The following is a 16,347-nucleotide window of genomic DNA, read 5'->3' as shown; positions in this document are numbered from 1 at the left end:
GAAGGCCCAAAAGGAGCAAGGTGGATGAAGATCCATGATGATTCAAGTGGGAGCATTTTTCATTTCTAGTTTTCTTAGGACTAAGGGGCCATACTATGTCATATTTTATTGCATTAGTAGATTATGCATGTTTAGGTTTATTTATGTTGATTGATGATGCGCTAGAATTCAGTAAATAATCACAACATAATAAATCTAGATCCCAGTAATATTGAGGCAGCTTTTCCAATTAAAAACCCGACGAAACCTTCGATCGTTTATGATGGGTCGGCCTCAGCAGAGCATCATAATATGTCTTGGGGAAGTGGGGGTAGATCACGTTCTACACTTTTAATCGGTTATACTCAACAAGGTTACCTAAAGATTAGTTTAGAACCTTAAAGCTAAGGGTAATAATTAAACATGTGATGGTTAATTATTCAACCAAGAGTTACAAGAGTTGTAATCAGTAAAGAGTTTACTCAGCTTGAAAATGTAATGGTTGATGGCAGGGCCTCAGTCCGGTCAATTATTGCACAAATAAAGGATCTTGGAATCACTTAAAATTCAATTGGGATCATTTAATTATTGAATAAAGTGTTTTAAAGTTACCAAATGAATGCGTTTTATGGTACTTTAATTTTATTAAACATAATTATTAAACTTTGCCTTATTTTGACATAGATGGATAGCCGTAACAATGATGAATATAATTCTTTACCACCAACGATGACTACAAGGCTTAATTTTCTTAACTTCAACGATTGAAAAAGCGAACTTAGAAGTGTTCTAAGGAACGAAAATCTTGATTCTCATTTAGACTTACCAATCGAGGGTAGATCTAGTCCAAGCATGACTCCTGAGAAGCATTTGAGAAATGTTTCAGATTCTAAGAGAGTCGCGCATGTGATGTTGTCCTCTATCCCAGAGGATTGGGCTAGAAGATTCATGGACTATGAACCTTATCTCTTATTCAAGTGCTTACGTAATGTTTGCTATGGAATTCTGAATTCCCATGTTGATGGAGAAATGGATGGAAACGTCATGGAAATCATTAATATGGTTCCCAAGAATGACGACTCCTGGACTGGAAGTATTAGGTTTGAAACCTACAGGCTCAATGGTGAGATAATTTCAAGAAAACTCTTGCCAGGCCAGTCAGTACAGATTAATGTGGATACGATGGTTGATCTATTTGACCGCATGAGTATGTTAGGGAGACCATATAAAGATCAACATGTTCATGATATAATTCTGCATTCTCTACATGATGGTTTTGACCTCGAGAAACTTTGTCAAGATGATGAAGATTCTGCAGTCAAACTAATTGATTTACTCAAGAATCATGCAGAGGATTACTTGAAAGAAGAATAAGCCAGTGCTTGAACAAGGATGTTCCCACTACGATAAGTAATAAGGTAAGAGTTACCTAATACTATATGAACATTTTTTTTAACTTTCACTAAGGTATGTGATACCAAGTTGCAGTGCTTAACATTGTGATGTTACGCAGGAACTGCAAACAAGTGAAGCTAGCATGGAGATGGAACTTGAAGGTGCACTAGAAGTTTTGAGTGGCCAGAGATAGCTTCATAGTTTTATTTTCTGATTAGTTTATCATGACATTTAGAACAATTTCCAGTTTTTGATGAGACAATATTTCGGTTTTCTTGTTTTGAATACTGATTTGGTTTTACTTGGCTTGGACAAATGTTGATCCATGACCAAGGTAATAAATTGTTTTCATTTTGCTAAATATGAGTTAATTTTATTTATGACATTGATATAAGTAAATCACAAAAGTAAATTTAGATGATTCAAAGTAAACTTACTTATAAATAAAGTAAGGTTAGGTCACATAAACCATTTGCACATTCAAAGTTATGGATGGACTCTTAATCTTATATGATTATGAATCACTTAAGAATTAGAAGTCATGTTTGATAAGGTATAATGACCAAGTTACCTTTTAGTTGAAAGGGTAAAAGAGCTAAAATGACCTTTTGGAACACAAACATATGATGTAAGTGTACCATAAATTCAAGATTTAGCAAAAGGATTTAACTATTTCATTGCTCTTATTAACGATTTAAGTAAATATAACGATAATTACTTAATGAAATAAAAGCTGGAATCATTAAAATGTTCAAAATTCCAAAATGAAATGTAAAATCAAGTTTGAGATAAACAATTTAGCACTACAATATGATTATTGTGATAAATATTTAACTCAAAACAAATGATCATCTAAAGGAATTGTTGAATTAGTCCACAATCCAGGAACATCACAATTAAAATGTATGTATAAAGTAGGAATCAGACTTTGCTTGCCATGGTTCGATCCAAGATTTAATGATTTACAAATATCGTTTTGAGGATATGCATTAGAACAACAACAATTGCGAATATACTAAACAGAAACTTAACCAAAGCAGTAGAAAGGATGGAAATGTTCCAAAGTAATCTTTTCTAAACAGGATTGAGGGAGTATGAAATCTATGTAAAATGTTTACAAAGATGACATAATAAACCCTAAAATCAGAGGTATTATTCCTACAATCGCGTAAAAACAAAATGTTTGTTGCTCGCGATAGTGTCTTTATAGAAAGAAGTGTCTTCCTACAAAGCCAAGTGGGAGTAAAGTTAGATCTCGATGAGATTCGAGACGAGCAACAAATGGATGTAGATAACACTACATTAGAGACGAATGCGCATGAAATCAGCTAATTTGATAAAACATGTGTCGAAGCAAGCTAATTCAAGTAGCGAGACTTCTATCGTCCTACTAGAATGAAAGGCTTCAAAGAGTTGAAGAGAATAATTCTATTGTCGCTCATACCTATCGTAGGTTACTTAGGATTAAAACAAACAGTTTGTTGGAATTCTAGTAAAAGGTGGATTCTAAAATTTTCCTATTGGAATGGTTGGAATCCATACCTACAAGCAAGCTTTGGACAAGTGCCAACTCAGGAAATGGCCTAAAGCCAAGAAATCCAGAATGGACTCCATGTCTGTAAAGATGTGCTAGTCCATGATAGTCTTACAAAAAGGGTCAAACCTATTAGTCATGTAAGCCTATTCGGATTATTTCTAGATATGGAAATCAAAATCACTTTCATGAAATGTTCTTGATGGATGGTATGTATATGATACAACCTTAGGTTTTTGAAATCCAGGAATTCCTAGAATGTTTTGCAAACTTTAGAAATTCATTTATGGATTGAAGTAAGCATCAGGGAGTTGGAACATTCATTAGGAAATCAAATAGTTTGATTACCTTGGAAGAATGAAAAGGAATCTTGTAAAGACAAGAAGTTTAGTGGGAGCAATTGGTCTTCTTAGTCTAGTATGTAGTTGACATACAGTTCATATGAAATGATATATCAATGCTTGAATGAGTTAAGCAATGGTTAGAAAGATTGTTTCTATATGGGAGACTTAGGAGATGTTGAGTACATATTGGGAATCAAAATCCACAAAGTGAATCTTAAAGGATGACTGGACCTAATCAAGAGACTTATGTTGATAAGGTTCTTGACAAGTTCAAGATGCAAGACTCTAAGAGAGGATCTCTTCCCATGTCTCATGGTTATATACTCAGTAAAACTCAGTGCTTTAAAAGCTAGTAGAGTTGAGTTGTAAAGGTAGTGTACCTTATGCATTTGCAAAAGGGTCCATTACGTGTGCCATGAAATGTACAAAGCAAGTTGTTACATATGACTAGTGCATGTGTAGCAAGTTCTAAGAAAATACAGAATAAGCATGCAGAAAGTTACCAAGAACAAATCCTTGAGTACTTGAGAAGCACTAAAGGAATTTTTCTAGTTCATGGTGTTAAGAGGTAAACAAGTTGTCAAAAGGTTTTACGAATGCAAGTTTTTCCAAACAGGCAAGATGATTCTAGAAGTTGATCTAGATGCATATTTTGTTAGTATGGAGAAGTATAGTGAGCTTGAAAAGTTCAAAGCAAAGCACTATTGCATGCTCAATGTCAGAATATGTGTATTAAGCTATAGTCGGATAGTTTTAGAGGAAGTTTGGATTAAAATGTCATATGACTAAAGGTTCACCTTTGCCCAAGAACAAAGGAGCCAGGGTCACATCACAAATCCAAACAAATGAATATGAGATATCGCCTCAGTTATGAGATCATTGACCAGCGGAAGGTCACATTCTGCAAAGTTTTATTATGAGTGAGAAATCACTAAACCCCTTCCATAGACAAAGGTATGAAAGTCATATTAAAGTCTTGGATTGAAGCTAATTATGTAATTTAAGTTGTGTATGTTTGAGAAAACATATTACATAAGAAAATACATCAATTTGCAGAATTATGTTTAAAATAGAAATTATTATTTCTCTTATTTAATTATGGTTTTGAAATTAAATAAAATGTCCAAAATAATTATGAATTGATGGGCTCACTAGGTTGATGACCTTTTGAATGAAACCCCACAGGTGAACAAAATTCATATATTATTTAAGTTCCTAGTTCGAGATCATTAAAATGGACATAAATGATTTTAATGAATGGACTAGCATGTAAGATTGATTGGATAGCGCAGTTTCATGGGCTATAGGGGCATAGTGATGCTCGGTTAATCACTCGGATATGCATGAATGATGCATGATCGAACTATTGACCTACTTTGAAGTTCAAGTATAGAGCTTCCGTATATATTAGTGGATTCCTTTGACATGAGTGGAACATTGATTTCATTCAATGGATGTTATAACTGTGGTACATTCAAACGTCTACCCGTAACTGAAGATTATAAAGGATGTTTCCCGGTTATTTCAGAAGTTGAGTGGGAGGCTTGTTGCCACAAGATTGGATAGAGTCTACCTATTATATTAGGAAATGTGTCATGGCCGCTTGAAGAGGGAAAATTCAGAAAATACGTGGCCGCGTTCAAATGCATTACCCAATAATCATTTGGTTTTGTAATTCTAACTCAGATTTCAAGAAACGATTTGTAGATTAATATGATCTTGACATGTGATGCAATCATATTATCAAATCGACATATACATTGACTTAAGGAATTTGAATATTGCACCCTTGTCTCAGACAAGTGGGAGATTGAAGGAGTTATGTCTTCGTCGTGTGCAATTACTAGATATATAATTGGATCAATTATGGAGATAATTAAGTCCGGACTTTTGGGTCGTCGTTTTGCCATAGCTAGAGGTACTTACGATCTTTGAACTAGTAAAATAGGCCAAAGCCCAATTGGACGGATCCTATAAGGTCACACAAAGGGGCTAGATCGAGCATTAGAGGACGAGGCCCATCATGGGCCTCATCACTCTAGGTGGCCGGCCATATGGGGCTTTAAGAGGCTATCGGGCTTCGTGCCCTAGTCTAATTATAATGAGATTATAAATAGACTAGGTGCCTAGGTTTGCAAGTATGAAGTTTACTGATCATTTGATCAAACCCGAATTAGCAAACACGAAACCTAACCCCTCTCATACTCCCCTCTCTCACGTCACTCTCCTCCTCCCGGCGCCGGTGGTGTCTCGTGATGGTGGTGGTTCGTGCGGTGGTCGGTTGTCCGAAAAGGTGGTGATCGCGGTTTTCCTCAATCACTCGACCAATCTAGTATTGGTGGACGGCTCGTTCGAATCTCGTGGACTAAGTAGAGGAGCAACACTTGGGGATCTATTCTCTCCCTGATTTGCCTGTCGAATAGCTTCGTGGAATTCACGCTTCAAAGGTATGATTATGTGTCTTGTGTATTATGCATGCGATCCTTGGATTAGGTACTTTATTGAATATGATTCATATATATGTTATTTCCGCTGCGTAGTACCTATAAACTCCTACAATGTGCATCACACCACAATGTTGTAAAAGCTAAAGTAAATTTCGTCAAGGTCAAGCGTGAAGATTGAATAGTCGTTGTAATCCAATTTGAAGCAAGGGGGTGTGTTGGAATATTTGCTTCAAATTGTTAGTGGTTAGTTAACTTCTAATGTATAGGAATATGCCCTACTAAGCATTAGTTTGTGTTAGTGGAATCAGAATAGTAGTGGGTTAGTTTAGTGGGTTAGGGTTAATGTTAGCATGGTCAATGGTCATGGGATCATGTTCCTTAATTATAGCTTAGTTATTTTGCACTATATATACTCCATCCGTTACGAGTTACTCGCAACAAAGAGGGAGTTTGTGGATTCCTAGGCAAAACATTGAAACCATGATTAATGAATAATAAGGGCATACACTTAAATGTTAATCCTACTTTAAAAAAAATAAAAAATCAAAGTTGACAACCCAGCAGAATTCACGAGCCACCACAACCAGGCCACATGTCCACCTATCACCACCACTTAGCACCCCAAAACTACCCAACGCCACCATCAAGCACCACGGAACCCTAAACGCTAAACCCACTACAATCCAGCACCACCCACAACCCACTACAATCCACCACTACCCACAACCCTAAACGCCGCACCCACTACAACCCACTAGGGGTGAACACCGGTCCAGATCCGGACCGGACCGGACCTAAACCAGATCAGACCCGGACCGGTTTGGACCGGCAAGCGTGGACCGATATTAGACCTGCTCCTGCCGGTTCGGGTCCGGTCCAGACCTGAAAATCAGGTCCGGTCCAAGTCTGGACCTATTTGGACCGGTTTGCTTTTATCCTTTGTAAAGGCCTTTTTTTAGACCTGTTTTGAACATGAATTTGGACCTGTTTTGAACATGAATTCTTGACCTGTTTCATGACCTGTTTATGGACCTTCTTTTGGACAAACTATTGACCTTTTTTTTAAGTCCAAAACTTAGTTATATAAAACATATTTAACAATCAAGAGTAGCAAATATATTCCTTACATCACTGGCCAAAGTTTGTCATATAAACCCCCTTCACTTGACTTAAAAAGATATCTACATCAAGGGAATAATTCGAAACAAAGTTGATGCTAAGGAAACAGAGGATGCAAGAAGAGATGCAAGGCTTTGAGTGACGAAACAGCTCAATTTGTTATCATTCTTCAGACTTGTGAAAATCAGCCTGATAAGCAGAGTGCAAAAAATGTATAAACATTCTAGTCATACTTAACATTGCAACTGCTATACAATCTACCTACTCTAAACCCCAAGAAAGATAACCATAAAATAGTATTAACCCAATTAATAATCCTACTGCACAAATGGGGCATAACACCAAAGGCAACAATACCAAATCAAGCAACTAACAAAAGCTCAAACTCTCAAAGAAAAAAACTTCACCTTCATAACAAAAGGAAAGGTAGTAAACAACACCAGCAGATACTCAAGAAAATGCATTCAAGTATAAAAATTTCAACAAATACACAAAAATCAGCAAAACCCATCAATTATTATGCAACATAAACCTGAAAATTTTGAAGAAACAGAAAAAATTGAAAGAGGAAAGAGAGAGAAAGAACAGTACTGAGGGGGTGCATAACTGCATATCATCGAACAGGTGGTGGGCATTGAAAAAACAAAAACCCATAATCAAAGTAATTGAAAAATCATAAACCCACAAATTCAAAGCAACCATAAATCCATACAAATGCACTCAAAACATGTAAATAATCAGCAACAATTCAAAAAATCAACATGCAAACATCAACAAGTAAATGTAATTGAGAAAAAAATACTAACCATGAATGAGGAGTCGCAGAGAGAGATTTGATTTCGGTGAGGGAGAACGCCGATGAGGGAGAACGCCTGTGAGAGAGAAGTGAACTTAGGGTTTTAGGAGAGAGAGTGAAAATGAAATGTTTGATTTTGTTTCTTGATTATACCCAAAAACCTTTTTTTTCTAAAAAAAAAAAACCGGGTTTTCGGTCTGGACCGGGAAATTCCGGGTTAAACCCAAACCGGACCGAAATCGGAATAGACCTTTTTTTAAGGACCGGGACCAGACCTGAAGGTTCCGGTCCGGTTCATGTCCGGTTTCCGGTCCGGTTAATTTATGTACACCCCTACAACCCACCACCACCCACAACCCCAAAACCTACAACCCACGAACCCAAAACCTCCAAAATCCGCCACCACCCATATCCCTAAACGCCAAACCCACTACAACCCGCCACCACCCACGAATGTACAACCCATCACCACCCACGAACCCAGATTTCGAACCCCAAACTCACGAACCCCGATTTCTAACCCCAAAACCCAGATTTCAGATTTCAAACCTAGAACCCCACCCGGGAACTCAGATTTCGAATGCACCACCACCCACAAACTGAGATTTGGAACGCACCACCACCCACGAACCTAGATTTTGAACCCAAAACCTAACACCCAGATTTTGAACCCAAAACCCACAAGAGAGGGGACAACCGACATTAGCGTGAATTTCGGCAAGGTTTTGCGGTCGAATTCGGTGAAGAAAGAGAGAAAAATTCTGGGTATGGCAGCGGCAGTGGTGGTGGTAGTGGTGGTGGTTGGGAAATGAAAGTGATGATGAATTTAATTGGGAGGAGAATGATTTTGGTGGAAATGTTTATATTAATCAATAAGTTAATGTGTTAAAATCAATAGTTTAATTAGGGTGTTTAAAAACAAAAGTAAGGGTAATTTTGTAAAATCATACAAAAAAAAACTTACTATAAAAGGAAAAAAAAGTTTGTTGCAAGTTATGTGTACCAGCCCTTTTTAGTAATTGTTGCGAGTAATTCAAACGGAGGGAGTATATGTTGTTATGTACTACTTTTGTTAATGGATTGAATACAACTTTTATTATTCTTTCTCTTCTCTCATCTCTATTTATTATTTTAACAACAATAACATTATATATTCATTTTCATTTACAACTTAATTGTTCAGTTATATAATATTAGATGTACAATTTATTTATTTATTTCAGTTTCATAATCTCTTTATTTTACTCTTATATTATAAATGGTCATTTTTATATATAGCAATGTTCAGAAATAAATGTTCATTTTATTCTTATAAACGTTCATTTTTTTACTAGTAAAATGTTCATTTGTATTGCTCGACTCGAGCCAGAGCTAGCTAGGTGCGACCCTAGCTAAAAATTTGCAATGTTCAGGTTGGGTCCAATTAATTTTAATGGGCTGAATCAAGCCCACAAATAATGAAAGTTCAGCAAGACTCCTTGGATCGTCTATTCGTCTAATCCATAGTTCTACACTAGTAGTGGGAAAAGGTACAGATTCAAATATTGCAGTAAATAATGACGTTTATATAGTATAAGACGCATTTGATATTTTGAGCACTCATCAAGCGCAATGGTTGGACCGTAGCTTTGATGAGACATACTTGTATATTACTCGTTCCTATTTTGCAGGTAAATCATATGCTCCTAAATTCCACAAATCAATCAGCTTGTTCATGCAAAAGATATGAATAATGTAGAGTTTGTTATACGAAATGGCGGAAAAGATTCAATGTAGTAGAAAATATAGAAGCAACAGGTACAAATGAAGAGTGCAAGCAGTAGAGAATGTACAACCAACGCAAACATCCCTTGATAGTTATCAAGGGCCATGCAATTTACTTCCACAATTTTACAGCAACCTATTTAATTAAGTCATTTTTTTTTTTCTTTTACTGATATCAATTCTCAGAATATTGTTCAAAATTGTAGTCATAACATAATACTCTCATAGTCTCATGAACTAAATCGGGATCTGTCATTCACTCACCAATACAGCATCAACAAAGTATGCGACTACTCTAATAGAATTTAAAATCATACAATGTAAACTCCAGAGTAAAGAATTAAATCAACGTACACACAATGACCTATTTGCCTCATTGAGACATTAGGTAATAATATTCAAGTTTGTTACAGAAGTGTCAAAGCACCTAAACAGTGAGGCAAATCATGACATACATATCTTCTCATAATAAGTGAGAAAATTATACAAATTTGTCTAGGAATAAAATAAACTATGTGCCAGTATTTTCTAAAAGACAAAGGAAGAAAGTACAAGAGTATTACATCAAAGCAAAGGAATGTATACAAGTAGACGTCTCGTTTTTTGAAAGCTGAAGTGTGTTTGAAAGAGCAGAAGCCGACTTTGTTACATAATCCTTGGTCTTTAAATTGCAAAGAACCTGAAACAACTGTACAACAATGAGAACAAGGTTTTATATTAGTGCAACTAAAATTATAGACAAATTTTAATTAAGTGTGAAATTAATCAAAAATTGAAAAAAGTCATCCCAATACTCCACATAATATAAAGTTAGTTTATCCCCTTTTAATTACCTTTATAATGTATAGAGATAATCTGTTGCCAACGTTGCATGATAATTGCACAGTTGGTAACAAAAGTTTTGGAAATATAATTGTGAAAATAAGATAAAAGAAATTATGAATAACAATAGTAAGAGAATTAGAAGTATGACCTGAAAGGGCAGCATTTTTGTAATTGGGGCTTTGAATTAGAATTAAATACCCCCTAATAATGCACCCCAACGGATATCTGGAATGTGTGAGATTTTATGCCATTCAGGTCCACTGTCTTTGGCACATCTTTCTTGCAAAAGTGGGCAGTGTGCAATATAAAGATATCGTAATTTGGTGAGGCACAACAGGACCCGTTTTGAAGGTAGATATTTCAGCTTCTTGCATTCATATATCTCCAATTGCTGAAGAGATGACAAGTTGCCTATCCACTCTGGAAGTTGTTCCAACTCATCAAATCTCTCAATTTTCAGACATTGAAAGGTTGAAGGGAGGAATTGCTGAGGCAGAGACTTGATGTTTGGGAAATCTATCAATGCTAACTTTCTTAGGGACTGGGGAAATGTAAGGTTGAAGTTCCATTCATATCTACTATCCCCACCAATTACTAATATCTCAAGGCGATGAAGATTTGGAATCCATTGCGGGCAACGAGTCACCAACTCCCTTGAATTCTCCAGTCTCAATTCTTTAAGTTTCTGCAATCTGCCTATATCTGGGATGGGAACCTTAATCAATGGGCAGTCCTCTATTATTATGGACTCCAAAGATGTAGACTCCTCTACGCTTATTGGAATCCTTTCTAACCCTTCACATTTCCTTACTTTCAAGTGACGCAGAGAAGAGAGGCCATCTGGAATACAAGCTAGTGATGGGCATGACGATATACTCAATTCCGTAATAGACTTCAGGCCACTTGGTATACACTTCAATTTCTCACAACAACTAACACTCAATGTCTCCAAGTTATTGCAATTTGACAGCTCTTGAGGTATGATCATCATATTTTTCATACTTCCCACAATGAGTGATTGTAGAGCAGTGCTATACTTGATGATATCCAAGGGTTGAGTGCCACCAACATTCACAAGTACCAGATACTTTAGAGATTGAAACTGTAAACAAGGTACCCTTTCCAGTTTTGGGCACCACTGTATCAACAGATTTTCAATTTTACTAAATAATATTTTTGCTTGTATTGGCGGTGGTGGTGGCATCCATGTGGTTAGCCTTGCAAAAGAGATGATGTGAAGCTCGCTTAGAGATCCAAATAATTCCTTTTCTTCTGCAGTCCCATCCACATTATAAAACGCCTCCCCTATACATTCTACATCATCGAAACCACGCAGCCACAAGATCCTCAGTAAAGGTAGTTTCCCAAGGGTGGGGAGCTGTTGGATTTTGATACACTCTAATAGCTTCACCTCTTTAAGATTCGTAAGAGGTGTTGGATAACCTCCATGCTTTACAGCCATTGTCATTATCCATGAAGGAAAGCTGACACCCATGAATCCTTGTACAGATAATGATTGTAAGTTAGGGTGAGGTTCAAGGCTATCCAAAATATCCTCATCATTGAATTTCTGGTAACCTTCTTCGCTATCCATCCTTGGCCTCCACCACCTCAAATATAGTGTCACAATCTTGTCCTTCCTCCCAAGCCCAGCTTGTCTTGCTGCTTCTTTGTTTTTCACATGTTCAAGACCTCCAATTTCAATATCCCCCTTAACTTGATCTAAAGGTCCTAATTCATCGATGGTCCATCCTTTACCGTCACGCAACTCAAGGGGAGGTAAAGTCTGAAGTCTAGTTAACTGTCTTAGTCCTGTTGATGCCGACAAGGAAGTTTTTGTCTCTATATGTCTTAAGCTTCTCAACCTATGCAATTCTCCGGGTAGTTTCCTCAAGCTACGACAACCAACAATTCTCAGTGTCTGTAGTTGATAAAGCTTGCAGATTGACACCGGCAGTGCTTCAATCCTACAATTATCTGACAGATCAAGATACCTTAGATGCACAAGCTGCCCAATAATACATGGAACCTCTTTTAGCATAATATCACCTATGATTAATGTTCGCATGTATCGTGCACAGCCCAAGGAGGAGTTAATCCAGGCGGTATCCCAGAAACTTATCGTTCTCAGTTTTCTCATCAACAACCTACGAGTAAAAGTTTCGGAAGGGGTTTCGTTCTTTGATGAATCAAAAACCAAATGTCGAACATCGGAGACATCATCTCCCAATTTGATTCCAACTTTCCATACCAACAAATACTTATTTAAGACGTATGCTGCAAGATCATGCACTAAATCGTGCATCTTGTACCATATTTCATCCAAAGAAATCTTCTCCTCTTCTAAGAAGGAATAATTCAGCAATTTATCAAAATATTTCCCACCAATCATTTCCATTGTCAAAGTGGAGCTGCTGGTCGCAAATTCATCATGAAGAAATCCTTGTGCCAACCACAGATTTATTAATTGATTCTTCTTCATTTTAGAATCCTTAGGGAAGATTGCGCAGTACGCGAAGCAATGTTTTACATACACATGATTCAAATAGTTGTAGCTCAACATTAACGATGGTAGGATACCATTTATATCTCCTGGTTGGCAGTTCCATAGTGCACTGTTCTCAATCGATTCCCATTCATACGCGTGCTTCTTTGATTGCAATGTGCCGCCAATAGCTTTTATTGCCAAAGGAACTCCCTTACACTTGTTAACAATTCTTCTCCCAACATTATCGAATGAAGAATCATATGGATGTGTCTCAGTAAAAACTCTTTGTTGTAGTAAAGCCCATCCTTCATCTTCAGATAAGCCTGGCAATTTATGTTGATAGAAGGCATCTGCTATCTCTGCGACATCATTTCTACGGGTGGTAATCAAAACTATACATCGACGTAGATCACCAATACTCAGCAATGCATTTTTTAAGGAATTCCATGAGTCTTGATTGTCTTCCCAAACATCATCAAGCACCAGAAAGAATTTCTTCCCCTTCAACAATTCTTCAAGTTTTCTTGTAATTCCTCCGGTGTTTGTCAAGTCACATTTGGATGATGTAAGATTTTCAACCATCTCATTTAAAAGTCTGTCAACTTTGAAATCCTCAGACACACAAATCCAAATTTTCTTGCCAAAATGTGCACTAACATTCTCATGATCATATAGCCTCCGAGCTATAGTTGTCTTGCCAAGTCCTATTTACATCAAATAAAAGCTAAGATTAATATCCATTATAATATGTGAAACCCTCCCAGCAATTTGGGAATAACTAATTGAGAAATACATCAAAGTATAAATATTGAAAATACTAGGTAATTGAGAACTAAGCTTGTTGGATAATTAAAAAAATTATATTGAATATAATTTATTGAAAAGTAACAAATGTGTGGAAATAATAAATAATAAAAAGTATTACTCTATCCGTGTTTTAATAAGTGTTACACTTCATTAAATAACTACATTTTAATAATATATATTTCTCCTTTCATGGTCTCTACCCAAACCCACTACTATTTTTTTTATTAATATAATTATTTCCTTTCACATTTATTAATTTTCAATAAACTCTTAGCCCCACTATATTTCCTTTACAATTTGTTTAATACTCTAATTCAATTAAATTGCCTAAAGTTATGTGCCGGTCAAAGTGTAACACTGGGGAGTATTGGATCTTGTTGGGTATCATGAAAGGAGAATATAATATTAAAATGTAGCTTTTTGCCAAAAAAAGAAATGTAACACAATTAAAATACGGTCACATTTGATAAATGTAACATTTATTAGAATACGAAAGGAGTAGCTCATATAAGGTTGAAAAAATGTACATGTATCATCATTCTATTACGTTTAATTAGTATTTTAAACTTACATGTATTACTATCTCTTTATCTTTAGGATTTAAAAATTATTACAAAATTAGTTATGTACGTTATTATTAAAAAAAACTTGGAAATTTAGAAAAAGAATTTTTCTAACAATTTATTTCATATCTGCTAAACTAATATATAGCAGCTCGTCTTGTGTGCGGCCGGCCACATCGTGTGGCCACTTAAAGTAACCCCTATAACACTGATTGAGTGACTCTATAACAATGACAAAGTAACCCCTTTAACATTAACCAAGTAACCCCCATTACACTAGCAAAGTAACTCTTATAGTGGCTGGCCACACGGTGTGGCTAGCCACGTATAAGACTTTGTGAAAATCTAATTTTCATATAAACGGTTAAAACATAACATAAATGGATTTTATATTTATGACAAATCTATGCACATTTTATCAATTTTTTTCCTAACAAAATAAATTTTTTTATTTTTTATTATTATTTTTTTTTAGGAATTTATTGAAAAATTTATGTTTAAAGAACTTATAGATTAAGAAATTACAAAAATTGTATACTGGTACTATATGAAATCCATACTATCGCACACATTACTTGTTTATAGGGCTAGTTATTACTTGTTTATAGGGCTAGTTAGTTATATAAGAGTAATATGTGGTGTGGCAACGAGAGTAAGGAAGGGGCCATGAGAGTAAGGAAGTAAAGGTAAAAGAGATTTTTTTTTGCTCAAGTAAAAGAGTTTTAATATAAATTTATTTTCCCCTCATTTTAAAAGCTTTAATTTTATAGATACAATTCAGCATTTCTCCCCTTATTTCAAGAGCTTATAAGATTAATACTTCGTATACTGTATAGATTTTAAAATCCCTATCCCTATCGCTTTTAAAAAGTATGAGAAAAAAATAGTGTGAGGATCTTTAAAAATGTTTGTATACCTATACGCTCCTATTAATATGATGTTAATTGCCTTTAAGACGGTGTGATTTAATAATTAAAGTTTTATAGATAGTGTTTAAATAATTATACCCTCTAAAATGTTTATTTACTTATTTGTCCTCATTAAAGGTTTTTTTTTTCATTAAAAAAAATCGAAAGAACGAATAGTGTTTGGACATTTATACCCCTAAAATATTTGTTTATATATGTTGTCAACAACTAAAAGAATTTCCCAAAAATTGCCAGCTACCATAGTAATATAAAAATTTGATAAAAAAAAAAAAAAAAAAAAAAAAAAAAAAAAAAAAAAAAAATAAGGACATTTCATTTTATTTAATTTCATGTGAAAAAATTATGAAAACTTGATCTTATGAAATTGAATACAGATTCAACAATATCTCTTGAATATGCATGTATAAATGTAAGCAAAATTAAGTCATCGGGTAGAAAACATGCTCAAACAAATGACAGTGAGTGAGAAACAAATATACCTCCAATCCCAACAATGGCAACAGTGGAAAGACGATCAATATCTTCGCGAGTTGGATTCAGAATCATCTGCAGCAACTTCTCCTCATCAGACTTCCTCCCAATGAACTCTGAACCTCTTGCGCTAGCATGTTTCCGATTTTGACGCAGTGATTCATCATCAACATAGTAGCCAGCACTAGTCGATGCTACTGCTTCTCTGGCTAGCTGCCCAAGCTGTATACCATTGTTCTTAGCCTCCTTGTGCAGCTCATCAAACTTGGAAAGGATCTCATGAACCCGATGACTCATCCGGATACGGAAGACAGCCGGGTTAGTAGCAGGACTAAAAAAGTTGCTGCACTTTTTCTTGAATGATGGATGGTTGTTCTTCAGCTCAATTTCCCTACGGAGTAACTCATATTCATAGTCATCCATGAGTTCATCAGCAGAGTAGGCAAGATCAGTGAACTTTTTGAGCCAAAGATTCACAAATTTGCTCTTCTCAACATACTTAGCACTTCCTAAATCCTCCAATAATGCCTGTATATTGGAGAATTTGTCTTGGAGCTTTATAAGTAGATCTCGGAAACCACAAGCAAGTGTTAACTCCTCCAACACCCGACCTGTCACCAACTTTATCGCGGCTTTTGCAGCATCTACCGCCAATCCCGTTGCTATTGCTTCTGCCATCGGTTGGTCGATCAAGTAGTTGTATAGAAAGAGAGTATAAGGGTTGTTTGAATGTTGCTATTGCTTATGCTAGTAGTGAAGCTTTAGTTATGATGAGTGTGAAGCATTGTATTACTCTGCAGCTTTTATTTTATTTTTTGGGTTTGGAAAAAGTGTACTCCGTAGTTTTTTGGAAAATTTTATATATATATCTGGGTGTACGTTGCAT

At 35.7% G+C, this 16,347-nt stretch overlaps 1 protein-coding gene across 1 annotated transcript; it reads right to left on the bottom strand.

Moving 5' to 3' along the window:
* Positions 1-10,393: 10,393 nt before the first annotated feature.
* On the bottom strand, positions 10,394-16,139 carry LOC145594322 (disease resistance protein RGA2-like). The gene is made up of 2 exons (XM_081650654.1): positions 15,470-16,139; positions 10,394-13,395 (listed from the first exon to the last, which is right to left on the bottom strand). The coding sequence occupies exons 1-2, from the start codon at positions 16,137-16,139 to the stop codon at positions 10,394-10,396; spliced, it is 3,672 nt and encodes a 1,223-aa protein (XP_081506780.1).
* Between the last annotated feature and the right edge of the window lie 208 nt (positions 16,140-16,347).

This window comes from Chenopodium album, chromosome 19 (assembly GCF_948465745.1).
Source record: "Chenopodium album chromosome 19, dcCheAlbu1.1, whole genome shotgun sequence".
NCBI lineage: Eukaryota > Viridiplantae > Streptophyta > Magnoliopsida > Caryophyllales > Amaranthaceae > Chenopodium > Chenopodium album.
This window is presented reverse-complemented; position numbering and strand designations above follow the sequence as displayed.